Here is a 20,138-nt window from a genome sequence, read left to right on the forward strand (position 1 = left end):
AGTGTTAAATATAATGCAAAAAACCTTGAGTTAGTGGAATTGTTTCAAAATGAGAATAAACTGATGGGCATACATTTTTAAATGATTATGTTGTTATGTTTATTTGTTGTAGATTTTTTTTGGCAAATAAAACTTGAAATTTGAACTCACTATACATTAAATTGTTTAATATTGACGCCATGCTTTTTATACATTTAATTAATCACCATGTTCCCTTTATTTTGAAAGGACGTTCATTGAAATAACCTTACAAAGAAACACTTCCGCACTCTGCATTACTTTTTTCAGTTTGCATTTTATGAATATCTGCAGAGAACTTTACTCACCTAAATGAAATGTTTGTTTGTTTGTTTATTTATTTATTTAAAACTGCTTAAAGGAACGAATGTTTACAGTCTTTGTTTTAACGGACAAAATATCTGCGTACACAAAGTTGGGCGGATTTTGCTATTCACAAAACTCACTTGCGCACTAATGTCCGCTTACTGTGTTTCCAGCTGCGCTACTTTCGTACATCCAATCACACCGCGAAGCCGGTTGTCTGTTACTACTTGGAGGTAACTGTTTGCTGTTTTTCACATATTTTTTTTTACAAGGTTACTATTTTAGATAAGAGCTTTATACTGTACAATAAAGATTTTATTTAACTGTGGGTTAACTGCTACTTACACAGTGAAAAGGAGAAATAAAATGAGCCACCATTAGCTAGCAATAACGAGCATCATTTATGGTTCTCCAGAGTGGGGCTTTGTTAGCATTAAAGAGTGGTCATATTTTAACACCGCCATGTTCGTGTTTTATATCAGAGTTGGGAAGTAACAGTGCGAAGAAATGTCGAAGCGACGCATCACCCAAGAAACATTTGATGCTGCTATCCGGGAAAACATGGAGGAGTTTGAGATGGATCCAGATGAGGCTCTGAGGGACGCCGTGGAGCAGTTTGAGTCTCAGGGTAAACGAACTAAAGAATTACACTCTAAAATCAAGAGGTAAAGCCACAACAACATGTGGCTATTTAAAATATTACTTGTACTTGTTTTTGTATCACTGGATACAAAAACATTACAATGATCCATGCAGTATTTTACAGGTCTATGTAAGTATAGAAATATTTGTGATTCTATTTTATCCATCCATTCATCCAACCATCCTCTACCCATTCTGAAATTTGATATTTGAACTAGAGCATTATTATGTTGAATCACAGTATTACTATGTGGAAAGTACTGTTTGGATACAATATTCTGAATAGCATAGAAAAAAATCTTAAATTTCTTACACTGACTCCTTGTATCTCAGGGAATTTACTTTAAAATAATTTTTTTTAGTTTTTAAATTACTGAATGGCATAGCCCCAAGATACTGTAACCATTGAGCGCATCTAAATACAAGCTGCAGCCACTAACTTTAAAAAGAAAGTTAGTGGAGTTTTGGCCAGGTACATTAAGAATAGCAAAAAACCAGTCTCTTAAAATATATATTTAAGAGACAGAGATGTTAAAGTTTACAGAGAGTGATGGGTGATGATGGACTAGAAGGAGAAACCTGGAGCAAAGTTGGGTTTATGAATTCCAGCATCATCATCACTATTCAGCAATGATATCCCAGCAATCTCCAGCCCTAATTTATACTTTAAAATTTCCGATTGTAAAAGGTTGTTATTTTGACACGAAAAATGTTTAGAGCCCTGCACCAGTGAGTCACAGCGGATGAATGAAACCTCTGTCTCCTGTTTGTATATATTTTAGCTCAACACAAATATACCAAGATGATATTCAAATCTATACCAATTGAAATTTTGTGCAAATCATATATAAAAAGGTGCAAGAGTTGTCTAAGCTCTAAAACAAAAGCAACAACATTGAAAATGAACATCAACAAATACTGAACATAGTTTAGTAAATGACAAGGTAAAATACAGGTGAAACACTCAAATATGGAACGCAAACACAAATCTGTTTGCAAATTGTTTTGGAGCTTCGATCATCTTAACATGGGAATATGGCTGATAACAGGTTTATTTGCTGATGCAGGTGTGGATCTCAGTTGCATAGTGAAAGTTGTTCCTCCTGTATCATCTGATGACAATCAAGAAGAGCGAACTCACGAGGTCTTACAGGTGAGTCTTGATCCAGCTGATGAAAACATTCGTTTGGTACACGACCAGTAATGTTTTCTGTGTTCACGTCTTGTCCTGATCGCAGGCTTTGGAATCTCTCCGGATTGGAAACAACACTGCCGCTCTGCCTGATGCGACAGCAGACATAAAATGTTTCACTGAGCAGTGCTCACTTGGATTTGCGCAGAGGTACTTGGCTGCTCAGAAAGGCGCGTATCCCGTCATTCTCTCCTACTGCAAAAAGAGCGTGGAGGAGCGGGATTGCGCCTTGGCTGGGCTGTCTGCTCTGGCCGCGCTGACAGACGGACAGCCAGACCTGTTGGACAAAGAGGGACAGCAGTTTCTTGTAGATGTTCTTCAGAAGTACCAGACAGATTCATCGGTGACGTGTGTCGCCATCTGTGTGGTGCGTCACTGCTGCATAAAGCATGAGCAGAACAGACAGGATCTGGTAAAAGGAGGAATGCTGCCGCTGCTTACTGGTGCCATAACGCGACACAGCGACTGCGCTGTGCTTGTCAAAGAGGCCGCCTGGGCCCTTCGGGTCATGACGTTTGATGACGATGTCCGGGCTACTTTTGGGAACGCTCACGAACACGCCAAGAGTATTGTTCTAGAGCACAATGGACTGAAGATTTTAATTGAGGCTGCTAAAGGTGAGGCCATCTGATCCAAGTTTTTGGTCTATAAATAAAGTACATTTCATTGCTGCAAGAGCTTTTATTTTGTGTGTATTTACTTCACAGCTCATCTTAGCAACACTTCTGCTCTGAGTGAACTGTGTGCCACTTTGTCCCGACTGGCTGTCAGGAACGAGTTTTGCCAAGACATCTGTGATCTGGGAGGATTAAAATTCATGATGACTTTACTAGCGGACAGCTATGAGTCACCGGTAGCGTACACAGAAAAAACAAACAGATACAAGTGTGCTTTTCTTCTTCTTCTCTAAATTGTTTATTGCTCTTGCAGGAGTTGGTCCGGCAGGTCCTCAGTGCAATACGGGCAATAGCAGGAAATGATGATGTGAAGGACGCAGTCGTTAATGCTGGTGGGGTTGACCTTATTGTTATTGCCATGAACCGACATATCAACAACCCTGCTGTGAGTCCTACATGAATATTACTTCTCTTGCTTTAACTTTAAATGTCTTCTGCAGTCCCTTGTGAAAGTATCCACACCCCAACCTGTTGACATTTTTGGAGATAAACAAATGACGATGCTGGACTGTGTCCATACTCTCCTGCAGGTCTGTGAGCAGGCCTGCGCATGCCTCTCTGTTCTTGCTCTGCGAAAACCCAACAACTGTAATGTCATCGTGGAGAACGGAGGTGTCATAGCTGCTGTGCAGGCCATGAAGATCCATCCGGGTTCTGTGAATGTACAGGTAGCACGAGATGACTAAAGCTAGTTATGCTCACTTAAAGATCGCCAGCTCTTTATGTCTGATCTTTTCTCCCTTTTATTGAACAGAAACAAGCATGCATGCTTATAAGAAATCTTGTGGCGAGAATGCGTAACTACTGCCAACAAATCCTGGAGCTGGGAGCAGAAGCTCTGATATGTCAGGCTGTGCAGACACACGAAGACTGTGGAGACATCGGTAAAGCTGCACTCAGAGATCTGGGATGTAAAGTGGAGCTTCGAGAGCTCTGGACTGGGAAACATGGCAGCATTACCAATTAAGATTGGAATAAAACAGCAATGGTCATGTTACAGTTTTAATACCCTTAAAGAATGCTGTAAGGTTTCTACACTGTGTTCATGAACAATGATTAATACAAATACAGCTATCTGGTTTCAATGTAGATGTTAGTACATAGTTAATGTCCTCTGATAAAACCCAAATATCAATATAAAAAAAAAAAGAGTGATACAGTTTTGGAAACATGTGAAACTCAATGCAAATCGGATTTTGTACAACTTTTTTATTTCATGTTTTTACTGTTCATTAGGTGTACATATTTGTTCTTTCTGTATGAATTTTCTGTTCAATATTGTAATAATTTATCTCCTATATCGTCTGAGCTTCAACAGCAATTGAATGCCTTGCACTGCTAATTTTCTTTTTTAGTTTTTAGTCATTTTTATTCTCCACTTACCATCAAACATCTTTATATTATTCAATTTTGTTTACTCTTCTAATTTGCATTCATATAGGCATTTTCAATATGACTGTGAATATGTCACGTTCATAGTCTTTGTGAATGTGAACGTGGCATTTCCCAGAATGCATTTCCCAGAAGTTCTGAATTGACCCTAAATAAAAAAGTAAACAAATGCAACAAACAGGTTTTATTTGGTTATTTATTTTGTACCTCACCTCTCACCCCTTGACAGCTGAAGATAGGCAACATCATCCTCTTGTGTTACATATATAAGAGAGAAATATATGTAACATGGATTCCAATTGAGTTGTGTAGAGTCAAATTTATGTACTAAAATGTATTTTTTGAAAAGTTTTATGTTACCAGAATGGAGTGTGTTACTCAGAACTGACAGTCACTGAATTAGTGAAAGTTTAGAAAGAAAAGTAAAACAAAAATTGGCCACAAAATTTTTATCAGTGCATTTCTAAGTAAATATGATTAATATCGTCGGTGAGATATGTAATGTTTTTGACGATTATTGCAGATCTGAAGGTATTTTTGGCTAAAAATAATAATGAAAAAAACAATCACAAAGAAAGACTTAATAGTATTTGAAAAGTGTGATGAAAGTTAGAAGATTTTAGACTTCTTGGCTAAGACATTACTCTGTATTATGACTCATTTGTAAAAATATAAAATCAGAAATCTACTTGAATAATCTCAATCTAGAGAGTAGGAACAAGTGAGATCAATTTACAGATTATTTTCTTGAATTTTAGTTTACATGTCATGTTTTTTTATTTACAAGCTATGCACAGAAAAGTAGAAAAGTGTTTTATATATATATATATGTATATTTGTGCAATTAATTTACCCCGGTTCTATTTAGGTATTATTGACCAGCCAGTTATTTAGCATGACTGCAGACTAAATGACTGAAGGCTGTTAAAAGTAACTACATGATCATAATAATCTTTCCTCAACAATCTCAATTTATTCACAGCAGAATAATTTTCCACGAAAAAATAAGAAAAACCCCAACTGTGAACTGGAAACATAACAGTAACCATGGGAGGAAATAAAACAAACAGGGAAAGCGTATTTTAAGGTTGTCATTCACGCCCCTCTAACCCACCTATCCAAGCGTGCTTCGTCTCGTTTACACTCCATTTCCCACAATGCCACGCTGCTCGTCCTTGTCAAACCTGCCTCGGGTGGCTGACAGGAGTAGTAACGGTGGAGATACAAGAGCGTGGATGATGTCTGTCACATGAAGTCACTGCTGGGCGGCTGGCGTTTTAAGCTGTACAGAAAAACAGTGCCTTTGAAGTCCAGATACAACTTCTGTTAGCATTCCTCCATAGTTTATGTCTGAGCTGCGCTGTAGAACAGAGTAGTGTGGACGGTAATGTAGCGGGAGGAGCTAACAGCTAGCTTACATTACTTAACCTAGTACCAGTTGGTTAAACATCCGCTGAAGATCCTTCAGACGACTCAAAGTTAAACATCAAGAGTGGGGTATCAAACCGTAAGAACCATTCGAGCTGGTGTGAGCTTCAAGGTAAGATACCGGGTGTTTTTTTTGTTTTTTTTTTCTAGATGGCTTCACCCAGTTGGATGCAAATATTCACTGTGTTTGTTTGTGGACAAGTTTCAATAAGCCTGGGGCACCAAGAAGAGCTAGACACTTAAATTATTTCAGCAATTAACTTTATAAATGTCGTCACAGCCTAGTTGAGTAACATGAACAGTCACAATACAGAGTATTGAGTAATAAGTATTAAAAGAGCCCCATGTTTTATATGTTGCTCCTCTTTTACAGATTCAGATGACTGCAGCTCAATCAAAGCCTGCTAATCAGTCATCAAATGAAATGAAATCAGGTGTGCTAGAAGAGGAAAACGCCTAAAAAAACATGTAGAGCACCGTGCCTTCAGGACCAGGGTTGGGAAATACCGGTTTAGGGGATGAGTGGTGGTTATAAGACTGTCACTTGTGAGCAAATTCCAGAACATTTTAACAAATTTAAAGTAAAAAAAATGTTTAGGTGGACAAAGTTTGTTTGTTTCATCAGATAAGCTTAATTTATTTCTCCTAAATAATAAAATTTTTTAGTGTAGGAAAAATGAGGGAGCCTTCTTTCAGCCAGCTGAGCAGCAGTTTGCAGCAACAAGTGAGGTAGGGTTGGCTTAGTTTTTCTTTAAGTGCCATACCTTCTCTGACATTTCATTAAAATACTTTAAAACCATACAATAATGGTGTTATGGAAATATTTTTCTCTGGTTGTCTGAACTAATGAGTTTGTTTTTGCATTCTTCATCCATATTTCTTAAAAATATGTTAGTGATTGTCTTATCAGCAGACATTAGCTGGCCCAGTTCAACTAAAAAATTGACTAAAATATGAGGAAGACTTTATTATATAGGTAGGAGTATTAGTCAAGAGAGAAAAACCTCTAGCATAAGGAAGAAGAAAGAATTGGGGAGGAAGTGAAACAAAGGCCTCTCCTGTTTCTCTAATGTGTTCATCTGAGAGTCTGTTCTCTTAAAGCTCTGGTGTACTGAGGCCAGAGTTGGTTACCTCTAACTACATGACTTTCCTGAAGACTCACTGTTTGTACTTGTGTTTCATTGCTGCTTCTGTCCTCTCTTTGTCGTTCTACTTCACTTCTGCGAAATGTTCAATTTTAATTTTTAAAAGTTTTCAGCATCCAGGGAATTTAAACAGATAAGTCAGCAATCTACCAAAATAAAATGTTCTGAAGTTTGGGTTTGATGTAATTGCTTTGAATCGCTTGTTATCGTTTGTATATTGAGCTGAACTTAAGCACTGCTTTTTGCAGATGAACCTTGTCCTAGTTGACAGTGACTTCAGTTTGTGGCTCCTCTCGGGTCTCAGAGCATCACAGAGGTTTTTATCTCATTGTTTTTCTGGCTAACCCTCACTATGCGGCTTTTGTTCACTTTTGGCACAAAACAAAGGAAGCTATTGTTCTTCAGGGCTTTGGTGATGAGACACACAGCTAAATGCTAGCTGGGAGAGTATCGAGCTAGAGAGAGATTTCTATCTTTTCTACTATCCTCCATCCGTCCATCCATCATCTTCTGCTTATCCGAGGTCGGGTTGCGGGGGTAGCAGCTTCAGAAGGGAGGCCCAGACTTCCCTCTCCCCAGCCACTTGTTCCAGCTCCTCTGGAGGAATCCCAAAGCGTTCCCAGGCCAGCCGAGAGACGTAGTCCCTCCAGCGTGTCCTGGGTCTTCCCCCAGGCCTCCTCCCGGTGGGACGTGCCCGGAACATCTCACCAGGGAGGTGTCCAGGAAGCATCCTAACCCCAAGATGCCCGAGCCACCTCAGCTGGCTCCTCTCAATGTGAAGGAGCAGCGGCTCTACTCTGAGTCCCTCCCGAATGACTGAGCTTCTCACCCAGGGAGAGCCCAGACACCCTACGGAGAAAGCCCATTTCGGCTGCTTGTATCCACAATCTTGTTCTTTCGGTCATGACCCAAGGCCTCTGACCATAGATGAGGCTGGGAATGTAGATTTACCGGTAAATCGAGAGCTTTGTTTTTTGGCTCCGCTCTCTCTTCACCACGTCAGACCGGTACAGCGCCCGCTTGACAGCAGACACTGTGCCAATTTGCCTGTCGATCTCCCGCTCTCTTTTTCCCTCATTCTTGAACAAGATCCCGAGATACTTGAACTCCTCCACTTGGGGCAGGACACCCCCAGACAGGACACCTCCAACATCCAGAGCCTTTAGGAACTCCGGGCGGATCTCTTTCTCCATGGCCTCTCCAAACTCCTCCCACGCCTGAGTTTTTGCCTCAGCAACCGCCCGAGCCGGCTGCATGCTGCTTTGCCCACTTTTCCCATCAGCTGCTTCTGGAGTCCCACTGGCCAAAAAGGCCCGATAGGACTCCTTCTTCAGCCTGACAGCATCCCTCACCGAAGGTGTCCACTAACGGGTTCTAGGGTTTCCGCTGCAACAGGCACCGACATCCTTGCAGTCACAGCTCTGATAGGCCGCCCCGACAATGGAGGCACAGAACATGGTCCACTGAGACTCAATGTTCCCCACCTCCTCTGGAACGTGTTTGAAGTAAAGCTCTGTCTCACACTATCTATAGAAGTTATATAAAAGTCTCACACTAACTATAGAAGTTCAACTATCCTTTTTCTTTTTATCGCTATCTCAATTTAATGTGCAAATAAATAAAGTTTTTGGATTAGTTGTCAAAAGGTCTCTTACCAGAAATGTTAGGATCTGTTCAATTAATTTTATTAATGGATGCAAAAACAAATACAATTTTTATGAAATGAAGGAACATGTTGGCACACAGATTTACACTTAAACACACATTTTTTTTTCACTGCATCAAACGGCAAAAATTTGTTTCCTCCCTGTTTAATAAATTGTCCGAGCTTTTCCTGTTCAGGTTGAGTTAGGATTACTTGAAAAAATTCTAAACATAATTGATGACACCTGAGATTGTTTTACTTTTCTCCAATTTAGTACTTGACAAAAGTAAGATTAATATACCTTTAAAACTTTGGAAAGCCCAGTTGAGGACATCATTACTTGTTTAGCTTAAGCTAAATGAAGACACATATGATGATGTATTTTGAGGCACACCTTAAACACACTGCTTCCTTAAGTGACATCACAAAAAAAGCTATTTGTAATAAATCACCTAAACTATAAAAAGATTACTCAAAACATTACACCCAAGTCATCCAGACTTAAAAGGCAATTTTATAAAATACTAACAAAATTTCTCAAAACTTTTTAATTTAAAAAAATTAAAAAATAACCCTTGTTATCCTGGCAACTGAACTGATTTTAATGTCTGACTAATGTATTTTTGTTCACCTTATTTTAATATCTGCTTTAGACTGTACACACCAACACACTCAGGCTTACACATGTGATTAAATGTTGTGAAGCTGACCCAATGTTCAACAACCACTAAAAGGGTTAAAGGTTGCATGAATGACCAACGTGTGGTGAAATGATTAGCTCATGGGAAAGCAGGCAAATCCCTTTGTTTCCAAAAGTAATGGCATTCCAACTCAAAAGGTTTGTCACTAAAACCTGATCTCAGTCAAGTGTTTTCAGATTAGATTGTCCTGATAGTGGAGGACGTGTTGTAAAGCTGAGATCTGGTGTCTTTGGCACTGGAGTGGGCTGAAAAACACAACAGACGGACACCTTTCACCTACTTACAGTTAGAAGTCCTCAGCTGTGTCCTTCAAGGACCCTGTTTTCTTTACCACATCATAACATGTTGAGGGTTTTGTTGGCAGTCATCTGACACAACATTTTGACTTCTCTGATTCTTCTTGCTCATAGTGTGCTAAATGGAATAGATCTGTTTGTGTTCACATAATGTAGCTATTCTTAAGGCAAACCCAAGTTTGTAAACAGTGTTTGCATGGGAGCAAAGTCATGCTTTGTCACTTGATCCCGATGCTTTTCCATAGTAGCAAGAGAATACATTTAGTCATGACACTACGCTTGTTTTATATTTAGTTCACCCTGAAACTGAACTGTCTTTTCTTTCTGCTGACCTCTTGCAGCTCTCACCTTTCTGTGGTACTTGCATCCCCACCCTCCTTGTGAGTTGAATGCACAAGTGGTGAATCCGCGGGGATGGGAAGTGGAGTCCAGAAACGGTTGTCCTCGCTGACGAAAGGAGAGGTGCCGCCTATCACTTCCTCCAGCCAGTCGGAAGTAAGCTATGAAGTGTGGTCCCTTTTTTATGAAGATCTATGCATTCACTTATCTTGAAAAGGAAAAAAAAAAAATTTGGGCTATTTGAGTTAGTTGTCCATTAGACTAAAAGCGATTGATTAAGTTAATAATCTGTTATTTTTAGTGAGCAAGCGTTTGCATCGTTCTACATCGTGTTTATTTTTTTCAATAATCGGAAACCTAAACTGATAAAAAGGATGAAACACTTTGGTATGTATTTATAATTAAAGCAAGTCATTATAAAGAAATTTGTAATAAGAGAAGCAGTGACCAAAACTTACATCAAATCACCAGCCAATAGTGATTCTTGCCTTTAACCACTGTCACGTGAAGATAAAATGTTTGACGTAAAAGGGAACAATGATTCACAATGACTTCCATAAAAAACTATTTAAATAAATCCAACTAAAAGCGGTGAGCCTCCTTTATCATTAAATGTAAATGGTTGTCTCTTTGTTTCTAGATTTCCAAAAGTCTGCCAATATTTCTAAGTCCAGGATGCTCTATTTTAGTTTAAAAGTGATTTATGTATTTTAATCAGTAACTAATTCAAAATGTTGTTTCTTCAAAATGAGGTACCTCAACCAGTTTGGCTAAGGTGAATTCACTGGTCACAAAATCTGAATTTTGTGTTCTTGCCTGGCTAAACACCCGGCAGAAATTGTAAATGCTCTATTTCAAGTTACAAACTATTTTTTGGTGTGTTTAAATTATAGACTAAAGTATTTATTTCAAAAGCTATGATGACACTAGGAATAACATTTAAAAAATAAGCATACAATAATTTATTCTATGTAGTTAAACTGATATGTGTTCCTCAGTGGGAATAACTGCCCAGTTTTGTTTCTTCATGACATTGAACTCATTGTACATCAAGGCTGTGACTGTATCGCTATCGGAATTTCAGTGTGTCCGATGTTTGTATTGCAGACGACTGTCTGGTCTGCAATAATTGTTACTCAATATATTTTAAGTATTATGAACTTACATTTCACTTACCAGTGTCGTATTTAGCCAGTTGGTCTCATGGGAGCAGATTCGCACCCTGCTGAAAGTCACAGAGTGACGGAAGCAAAGATGAGAAACCGAATGAAGAAAATGGGTATATAGACCAAATGATGACATCATTACAAGCGTAGAGACAAACTACAATATAAGATTCAATTGAACCCAAACTTGTATGTAAGCAGACCCTGGACTTGTATGCCAAGTATTCAGTGAATCTGGTAACCTGACCAAGAGGTAAAACACGCATATCAAGCATCTCTGAAGAACACATGCATTCAGTTAAACATTAACTCACTTAACATTATCTTCAACCACAGTGAATTAAGGCGACGTCTTATGGCGGCGGGCTTGACTCCCTTAAACGTTTTTCTTTCCTGTGTGTATTTTTATGCTGAAAATGTTTTGTTTAAATTCAGGCTTTCAATGGATTTTATTATGATGTAGCCTTTATTAATACATTTTGATATCAGTAAAGGCATCTTTTTAAATATTGCGTTATGAATGCCTTACAAGGCTAATATTTTATTTGATCATTTATTGTAGGATATCAAGTTCTACTGCCTGCAATCCATCCCCCTCTTGCTGTATCTCAAATCAACTATCTAATTTTCACTCTGCTTCATACTAAGTTTGACTAATTTAACATCTGTTTATGGGATGATTTGCGTTTGTCCAACAGTAACTCTGGCTTGATGGATAAACAGCATTTCAAACACACCTGTGTTCCTGTATGGACATTGTTTAGAATAACAGGATTTCTCCATGGCTATGTAGGACATCAAGCACAGTCGATCAGTCCTCAACTCGCTTTTCTCTGGGGCTTTAGCCGGAGCCGTGGCCAAAACCGCCGTGGCCCCGTTGGACAGAACAAAAATCATCTTCCAAGGTAAGGGACATGCTCTACTGAGCTGTATTTAGTTTTACATGGTAAAAGACCTTAAGGAATTGGAGGTTAAAATTATTTTATTGGATGAATGAGGAATGATATATGGAGATTAGTCATATTTTCTTCATCTTTGTGGTTTTCTTCCAGTGTCCTCAGCAAGATTCTCTGCCAAGGTATGTTCATTAAATATTTGAAGTTACTCGAACCAAAAAGTGGAATTTATCACATTTTGGTCTGGATATCAAAATCTGATTTAAACTGTTGGCATATTTCTTCAGACTATGATATGGTTTAGAAAGCTATGAAGGTAAAATAAATATCTTCTATTAACTATTACTAATTATTTATTTTGTAAACACTATGCTACAGGAAGCTTATAAGCTGATCTACCGCACCTACCTGAAGGATGGCTTCCTCAGTTTGTGGAGGGGGAACTCCGCTACGATGGTGCGAGTCATCCCGTATGCTGCTATCCAGTTCTGTGCACATGAGCAGTACAAAAGGCTGCTGGGGGGATATTTTGGCTTCCAGGGAAAGTAGGTGTACTTTATTTTGCTCAGCTTGTTGGTGAGGTTTATTGTTCATGACGAATTGGTGCCATCATCTCTTTGTTCCAGCGCCCTCCCTCCAATCCCCAGGTTGGTGGCTGGGTCTCTGGCTGGGATCACAGCAACCATGCTGACCTATCCTCTGGACATGGTGAGGGCCAGAATGGCTGTCACTCCCAAGGAAATGTAAGGCCATTTTTCATAGTTTATATTCTTCTTAAATGTTCTTCAGTAAGTTTCAGAAGATTTTTTTTTAGTTGCTTCTGGACCAGTATGTACAACCACTTTAGCACAAATGGGATTAAATGTGCAACAACATGGCAGAACACCTGTACCTGGACATAGTCATGCATATTCAGAAATAATTAATTATAGTGATTTTCAAAGTCTAGACTCAAGACTCGATTAGAAGTCAGGCTAGGCCCAGTTCACACTTAACTCTGAGGCAATGTGAGTTCTGTGGTGCAAAAAGAATAAATGAACTGGACAAGTAAGAGCAAGGAATGCTGTACAATTACACAATTTGTGGAATTGAACAATGTTTCAGCAATTTAATTGTCAGTGTATAATGTCAAACCTCAAGGGAGGATCCCCTGGTTAAACATACCTAATTAAATTAAATGAATGATTCATTAGGCATCTGCTACACTATACATAAAGCTGAGTAGGTAATTCAGTTCAGCCATGTTTGATGAGGGGCACAGCTAAAATATGTAGGATTTGGGCACAGAGTAAGATTGTTGCTTCTTCCTGTTTGTCTTAGTGATGTCACCTGCTTAGACTCGGCTGCCCTTCAGACTGACGGCCATGTGGCAGAGACCTGAACTCAGCAAAGCATGCTGCTTTGATACTTGTCTTTGATCAATTTTACTCTGCCAACAACAAATAAAGACATGTTTTAAGTTTTTTTCCCCCCCTCTGTTTAGGTACAGCAACATTTTACATGTTTTTGTGCGAATCTCTCGAGAAGAGGGCTTGAAGACGTTGTATCGAGGTTTCACTCCAACTATCCTTGGTGTCGTACCCTATGCTGGTCTCAGCTTCTTTACTTATGAAACGCTAAAAAAGTTGCATGCAGGTATTAAACGCTTTGATTTAATTTCTTACATAGAACAAATGATTTAAAACTAATTTGTTTCCCTTGGAACTTTTTTAACATGTTACATTGCAACTACAAAGTTCAATGTCTTTCTTTGGGAAATTTATGTAATAGATCAACACAAGCAATAAATAATAGTGAAGTGGAAGGAAGTAGGAGTGGATGATTTATCCTTAAGATTTTGTCATGATATCTTGTGGTCCTTATTGGGATAGTAGTAAAATTGATTAAAAAATATTTTTCAAAGCCTCACAAGTACTGCTTTTAAAAACCCCAAAACAAACACATAATCATCATAAAATTACATTAATAACTGTGATGTATTCACTAAGCAGCACACAATAAAGCATTTTCAAACTGAAATCTTTTGCTAGGTCTGCACAATTTTGTGTTGGTCTATGAAATAAAATCCCAATAAAATACATTGATAATAGTGCAACAAAAGATGTGGAAAAGTTCAAGGGTGTAAATACTTTTCCAGTGTGCTCCTGCCTTATAACTTCCTGTCTCATGCAGAGCAGAGCGGACGCTTGCAGCCTTACTCCTACGAGCGTCTGGCCTTTGGAGCCTGCGCCGGCCTGATCGGCCAGTCGGCGTCCTACCCTCTGGACGTGGTGAGGCGGCGTATGCAGACCGCAGGGGTCACAGGTCACACGTACGGCACCATCCTGGGCACCATGAAGGAAATCGTGTCCGAGGAGGGGGTTATCCGAGGCCTGTACAAAGGTCTCAGCATGAACTGGGTCAAAGGACCTGTAGCAGTGGGGATCAGCTTCACCACCTTTGACCTTACACAGATTCTCCTGAGGAAGTTGTATCAAAAGGGATAAACCCAGTAGCACCAGAGACCCAGAAAGGACGCCGCTGAGGGTGGAGTGACCTGATCCCAAGAGCTGCTGGACGTGAAACAGAACAGGAAACTGAGAGAATGTTTATTAGTGGAAAGAAACAAACGCACAAAGACCAACAACGGGCTCCTTAGGTTGAAACGTGAGGTGAACGTACCTACTACAACCTGTTGTCAAGTGCAATATGATCACTTTATTGCATGCTTATAAATTGTAATGCTCCAGCCTTGTGGAGAGGATTTCTGTGAAGGTTTAGAGTTACAGACATGGTTTTGGTTTAAGCCGTTAAACCAAAGGTAATAATCTGAGTTTGTTGCAGATTATATGTTGGCATGTTTAAAAAAGAGTTGTTTTTTTCCCCACCATGCGTTTCATAGCATTAACCACAGCAATTTGATCAAAAGTGTTTTCAACTTCACCCACAGGTAATTAAATAACACACAGACTGTTTTATGCCAGTGCCAAGACAGTTGAGTATTAAGTGTCCATATTATTTATGTTGATTTCAGTGTAAACATGTTAGTTTTTTAAAAAGTGCATCAGTGCAGATTTCGTGCCCCCTGACATGTGGTTGTTTAGGAATAAATTATTCTGATCTTTTAATCAAACACTTCCTGACGTAATCCGGTAAAATGCCCCCTAGTGAATATCACCGCTGTTAGGTTACAGCAAAGTGCTAATTTGTTTTTAACTAGTGTTGAGGATTGAAGATGTCCAAGACTGAGGCATTTTAATGACCCTCCTTATCTGTATACAGGTGATGTCTTCCGTTTGCTGTCAGTACTGATAGCTTCTTGGTGTGTTTCTATACATATGTTTAGAAGAGAATTGCTGTGGCTGTGAAAGGTCACTGAAACAACTTTGAAATCTCTGTTTTGGGGAGGATTAAGGGTGCAGAGCTGTAGCAGCAGGGACTGACTGAATAAGCTGCCTGGAAATATGCAAACACCTACCTAACATGTGATTTTAAAATGTTTTGTTGTACTTTTTGTAGCGTTCTCAGTGTTGTCTTTATCTAATTATAACACCTTGTGAGTTGGTGTCAAGCAAACGACTCTTTCTACGGTCAAATTGCTCATTTTGCTTTCAGTTCAGCAGCTTAACACTGGGACATTATTGATGCAAGCTAACTGTCACTGAAGAGTGCCAGTGGTTTCTATACTTAGAACTGACATACCAAGGCAGGATGGTTGAGCTGCTAATGCACAGCCAAGTGGAGTAGAGTGCAGGTCCAGGCAGACTGGAGAGCAGATATGCAGGATATGATTTATATTTTATGCCCTTATGGTGCTGAAGAACATGATTTAATGTTTGTTTGATGCATTTTCTTTCTGTGTCCTCCAGAATCTTTTGCAGGCCTCATAAAGATGTGTAAAAAAAAGCGTTCGGACAAATTAGTTTTTGCATATGAAAATGAAACAACTGAGCACATTTATTCATGCGGTGGGGGGAATCCCAGTTTAATCCCCTTAGGGTAAATATACTCTGATGCAATCTAATGGGATTTTTATATTATTATTATTTTTTTTTTGCCAAAAATCTTGGGTCCCATCTGACCAAAGCACAAGGTTTCAGTAAAATTCTAAGTGGGATGCTTTTGAGCTCATCTCCTACGAGCTACTGGGAACCAGTAACTGCCAGTTGCATTCATATCAATTTCCGATCAAACTCTGTACTGGCAAACTTTGATCAGCTTTGTGTCTGTAACCATGGCGACGTCTGAGCCAGTGTATGAGGCTTAAATAACACGGTAACTACTGCCTGAATAAAGGCTAATTTCTAACACTCAAGTGCCTAGCAGCAATAGCTTAGTTTTTAATATAACTGAGCTGATTCTGCTAATCTATGTTGGGATTTTCACGTGGTTTTGAAGTGTCGAGTGTTTAAGAAACAGCAGCTGCTTGAAAGACGTTTTAATATCAATGACTGAATGTATTAACTACTGTACAGGTCCAGATTTGCTATGTGAATTTTGTAAGAATAACTGCCTTGCAGAGTATTTTTGTCTGAGGTTTTATTGTTCTTATATAAGATTCCCAGTTCATTCCAACACGTTTGGGCTGATATTTAAGGACAGCTTCATTTTAAAATGATCTTTAAAAGTGACATTTAGTGTCTGCTTCTCTACAGAGAACAGAAAGACAATCAGAAAAATGCCAAAATAAGTTGGAGGTTTTGCTTGTTAATCGGATATAATTGGATGACAACAGGTTTAATAGAAAAACAGTAAATTTAATTTCAATAAGAAGGTTTCAGTTGTATTCTGCGGCAGATGATATTGTGGAGTTTACTTTGGTTGCAGCTGTTTTTGTAACTCCTTGATTTGTGCCAATTGAATGTAACATAGCTACTAAATAGCCTCATCGTCATCTGTCCAGTCTATAGTGACGACAGTGTATATGTGGGAGTATGTTCACATATCAGATTCTTCAAATAAAACTGGATATTCAAGGTGCAGTGATTTGTATTCATCTGTTCCCTGTGTGTGTATTTCATATATTCATGTATAATGCAGTACTCATGATTAGCGCCATACCAGACAAAAAAAAAAGATAAAATCCTGAAAAAAAACCCTGATATTTTGCAATAATAATGGTATTATTATTATTAGCTATTCAAGATGGGAAAGACAAAAGAACCTATTATTCAGTTGATGCAGAGGTGAGTTGGTTTTTGTATTTTAGATCCATGCGACTCAAAGTCAGAGATAGGATTTAAAATTGGATTTGTTCAAACTAGACTAGTTGTTTCGCCATCATCTAGCAGGAGGATGACGGAAATGAAAACTTACAAAAAGTGACATCTTGGAGTCATCAAATCTTTATAGAAATTTTCAGATTGATCTGCATGAAGGCATGTTAGAGAGAGTATCCTTTAGTCAACATGTAATTTGATAAACTGTACTGCAACTTCGTCTGGAATAAGGATTTTGGGTCAGATGAGATTATGATTGAGCTTTTCTGTAATTGAGATTTGTCCAGTCTAAAGTAAAATTATGAATATGTGGGTCCAACTTCATGAAATGTTATAGGAGAAATGCATTAATTGTCATATTGGCAAACGGGTTTTATACAGATACATCTTAAGAAAATTTGAATATTGTGAAAAGGTTCAATATTTTTTATCACCCACTTTATAATATAAAACTCACATTGAAATATTTCAAGCCTTTTTTTCCATGTAATTTTCAAGGTTACGTCTTATAAATATCAACAACCTCAAATTTGGTGGCTCAAAAAAATAAAATATTACATAAGATAAATTTTACATATATTTCTATATATTTTTAGACAGACGTGACAAGATTACACTTTGTAACACGATGGACCTTGAACCTCCTTTTGCTATCTGTGGTACTTGGTTTTGAAATTCACCTTTTTGTTTATTTCTAGCTTGGTTTATTTTAATTTAGTCAGTAGACTTTTTTGTAATGCAATTTGGAATTGAGGCTAAAAGTGTGCCATGCAAATAAAACCTTATTTTTAGTATTAATTATTTTCTCTGTGCTGTCCTTGTTCCCATCCAAGTAACACTAAGTCTACAGATAGACAGTGTGTAGGGACATATTTTATCCACTGGAGGGCGCTTCGCCCTCGTTAATGCGTGGCCTTCTAGGGGCTGCAGCGCCTCATAAAAGCCTGCAGGGGGCGGAAGAGCCTCGTTCTTGTAGCGGAAGACAGAGACTCAGCTCAGGAGCTTCGCTTTATCTGACCGAGGCCGCGTTCACGTTTTGAACTTGACCGTGAAACGCTGCGAAGCAAACTAAAATGGATGAATAATTTAATTAAATTATATTAAATCTTTAATTACGATGTCTGAGGTTTGTTTTTAATTTTGATTCTTTTTTTCTCTGCCTAAAGAGTCATTTTGAAATTTGATTTGAGCGTGAATGCTTGTATCCTTTCTAAATCAGCATTGCTCTCTTTACGGACAGCGAGACTCCTTGTGTGCATTTTTCTTGATGTGGGAAATAAAAGGAACAATAAGAAAGCAGCCAAAGGGAAGACAGAAGGCTAATTAGAGACTGAAGGAGAGAGAGAAGGATGGGGGCTGTTGAAGGATGTGGTTGCTATAGATACTTGGCATGATGCCGGATGGAAGCAAAGCCAATTTGCATTCATTCAGATGATGGTTGCAACCACAATAAAAACGTCACTGAACACATGGCTTTCATTTCCATTTCGTATCTTTTAAATTAAATGTTAAAACTGTTCTTTTTTAAAATTCTCATTCAGAAAATATTAAAAACTAATTTAACACATTAAGTTGACCTACCTACATCAAAAGAAGTTTACTAATGGCTACAAATAAATGTATTAATATTTGCACTGTTCAAATCTTTCAGCTCACATAGTAATTATTTTGTTGCTGGTCAAAGTACAATAGTACCTTTACAAATATATATTGTTAGATTTCTTTTTTCTTTTGACACTTACAGCAGTGAAAGCAATTACTTTTCTCTTTTGTTCAATTCACAAGCAATTTCAATAAGAAAAACCTCAAAAAACAAAACATATTTCACAGCATAAAGGCCAGAGCAGAGTTTTGCAGGCCTAAATGATTGCCCAAATTTGACAGCCAGAAAAAAAAAAAAACAGCAAAAAAACAAACAAAAAAAAATCTTATTTTATATATTATTTTCTTTTTATTAATGGGAACTATTTTATTTCATTTTAGCCAATCATATTCAATATTTTTGACTTGGGTTTGACAAAGTTTTGGCTTTTCATTATCTTAGCAGCAGCTTAGTTTGACTTCATCAGGCCTCTAAATGATATAATGCTATTTTTTTTTTCTCTAAATATATTATATAAATTATTCTTCCTTTCACTGATTAATTTTATCATTTAAAAGCCTTTAAATTATATTAAAATTAATCACTTGAACAAAATAAAACATTAAAAGGAGCAGTGAATAAATTTGACAGTTATATGTTTGGCATAAGAACTAAAATAGAAGGCACACAAATACCAAAATTAGAGACAAAAGATGTTGTATAAATATTTATTAACTATATATTACATTTTACATTTGCCAACCAGGGCCATTTAGGAACACAGGAATACATTTGTGGAACAATTCAAATGAAACATCATCCTAAACAAGAGTCTAAACAAAGACATAAAAAAATGTTTTAGTTGTTGCATTTCTGTTCATTAGATTGCTAAATTAAACGAGATAACCGTATTTTTACTTCTCAACACAACAAATATAAAATCTCAAACAGTAGGAGCTGACAGTGCAGGGAAACCTGTAGGTGCAAAAAATAATGCAATCTAAAACCGTAACAAAATCAGCTGAACTTAAGTTTTTATGTATTATTTATTAACCAAGACATCAACTTGCTAGCATTAAAACACTGTTCAAAGCAGAACTGAAGAGAAAACATTTTTATGTACCAAATAGTTAAGCCATTACTGCCAAGTTAAATGGTAAGCTTAAAACTAAAGAAAGTTTAAGAAAATGTAAAATAATGCTTAGTTGGTCATATCTGTGAGTCAAATGTTCCAGCATCTCTTCAACCTGCAATACAAGAAGAGAGACAAAATTAACACAATAATTCGGTACCAAAGTAAAGAGAAACTTTTAAAATATTGACAGGATCACAGAGATTCCTTAAAATATAAATGAGGACCGTATTTTATTTTATTTTTATTATTGCTGGTGGAGTTACGAAGGACACGCCCTCCTCATCGCCACCAAATCTGTCTGTATCTCAGTCTGCACTCAGTCACCTCTGACCCCAAAAGTCTGGAACGTCACGAGAACGCACACACATTCACACCATTTC

General features: G+C 37.9%; 2 protein-coding genes across 2 annotated transcripts; both read left to right on the forward strand.

Annotated features, from left to right (window-relative positions):
* Positions 1–405: 405 nt before the first annotated feature.
* On the forward strand, positions 406–4,401 carry armc6 (armadillo repeat containing 6). The gene is made up of 8 exons (XM_044133859.1): positions 406–557; positions 807–952; positions 2,034–2,119; positions 2,205–2,775; positions 2,866–3,011; positions 3,089–3,220; positions 3,366–3,503; positions 3,590–4,401. The coding sequence occupies exons 2-8, from the start codon at positions 832–834 to the stop codon at positions 3,800–3,802; spliced, it is 1,407 nt and encodes a 468-aa protein (XP_043989794.1). The 5' UTR covers positions 406–557; positions 807–831; the 3' UTR covers positions 3,803–4,401.
* Positions 4,402–5,361: 960 nt separating this feature from the next.
* Positions 5,362–16,798, forward strand: slc25a42 (solute carrier family 25 member 42). Its single transcript, XM_044133860.1, has 8 exons — positions 5,362–5,767; positions 9,784–9,937; positions 11,741–11,852; positions 12,000–12,025; positions 12,222–12,388; positions 12,470–12,586; positions 13,327–13,478; positions 14,016–16,798. The coding sequence occupies exons 2-8, from the start codon at positions 9,857–9,859 to the stop codon at positions 14,327–14,329; spliced, it is 969 nt and encodes a 322-aa protein (XP_043989795.1). The 5' UTR covers positions 5,362–5,767; positions 9,784–9,856; the 3' UTR covers positions 14,330–16,798.
* The last annotated feature ends 3,340 nt before the right edge of the window (positions 16,799–20,138 follow it).

Source organism: Gambusia affinis, linkage group LG12 (assembly GCF_019740435.1).
Source record: "Gambusia affinis linkage group LG12, SWU_Gaff_1.0, whole genome shotgun sequence".
Classification (NCBI taxonomy): domain Eukaryota; kingdom Metazoa; phylum Chordata; class Actinopteri; order Cyprinodontiformes; family Poeciliidae; genus Gambusia; species Gambusia affinis.

Excerpts from the sequence above, each read along its gene's own strand:
- armc6 (XM_044133859.1), top strand. The coding sequence starts at position 832 with ATGTCGAAGCGACGCATCACCCAAGAAACATTTGATGCTGCTATCCGG. Across the intron at positions 2,120-2,204 it reads GAACTCACGAGGTCTTACAG|GCTTTGGAATCTCTCCGGAT; the intron begins GTGAGTCTTGAT and ends TCCTGATCGCAG. Across the intron at positions 3,221-3,365 it reads GACATATCAACAACCCTGCT|GTCTGTGAGCAGGCCTGCGC; the intron begins GTGAGTCCTACA and ends ACTCTCCTGCAG.
- slc25a42 (XM_044133860.1), top strand. The coding sequence starts at position 9,857 with ATGGGAAGTGGAGTCCAGAAACGGTTGTCCTCGCTGACGAAAGGAGAG. Across the intron at positions 9,938-11,740 it reads CTTCCTCCAGCCAGTCGGAA|GACATCAAGCACAGTCGATC; the intron begins GTAAGCTATGAA and ends ATGGCTATGTAG. Across the intron at positions 11,853-11,999 it reads AACAAAAATCATCTTCCAAG|TGTCCTCAGCAAGATTCTCT; the intron begins GTAAGGGACATG and ends GTTTTCTTCCAG.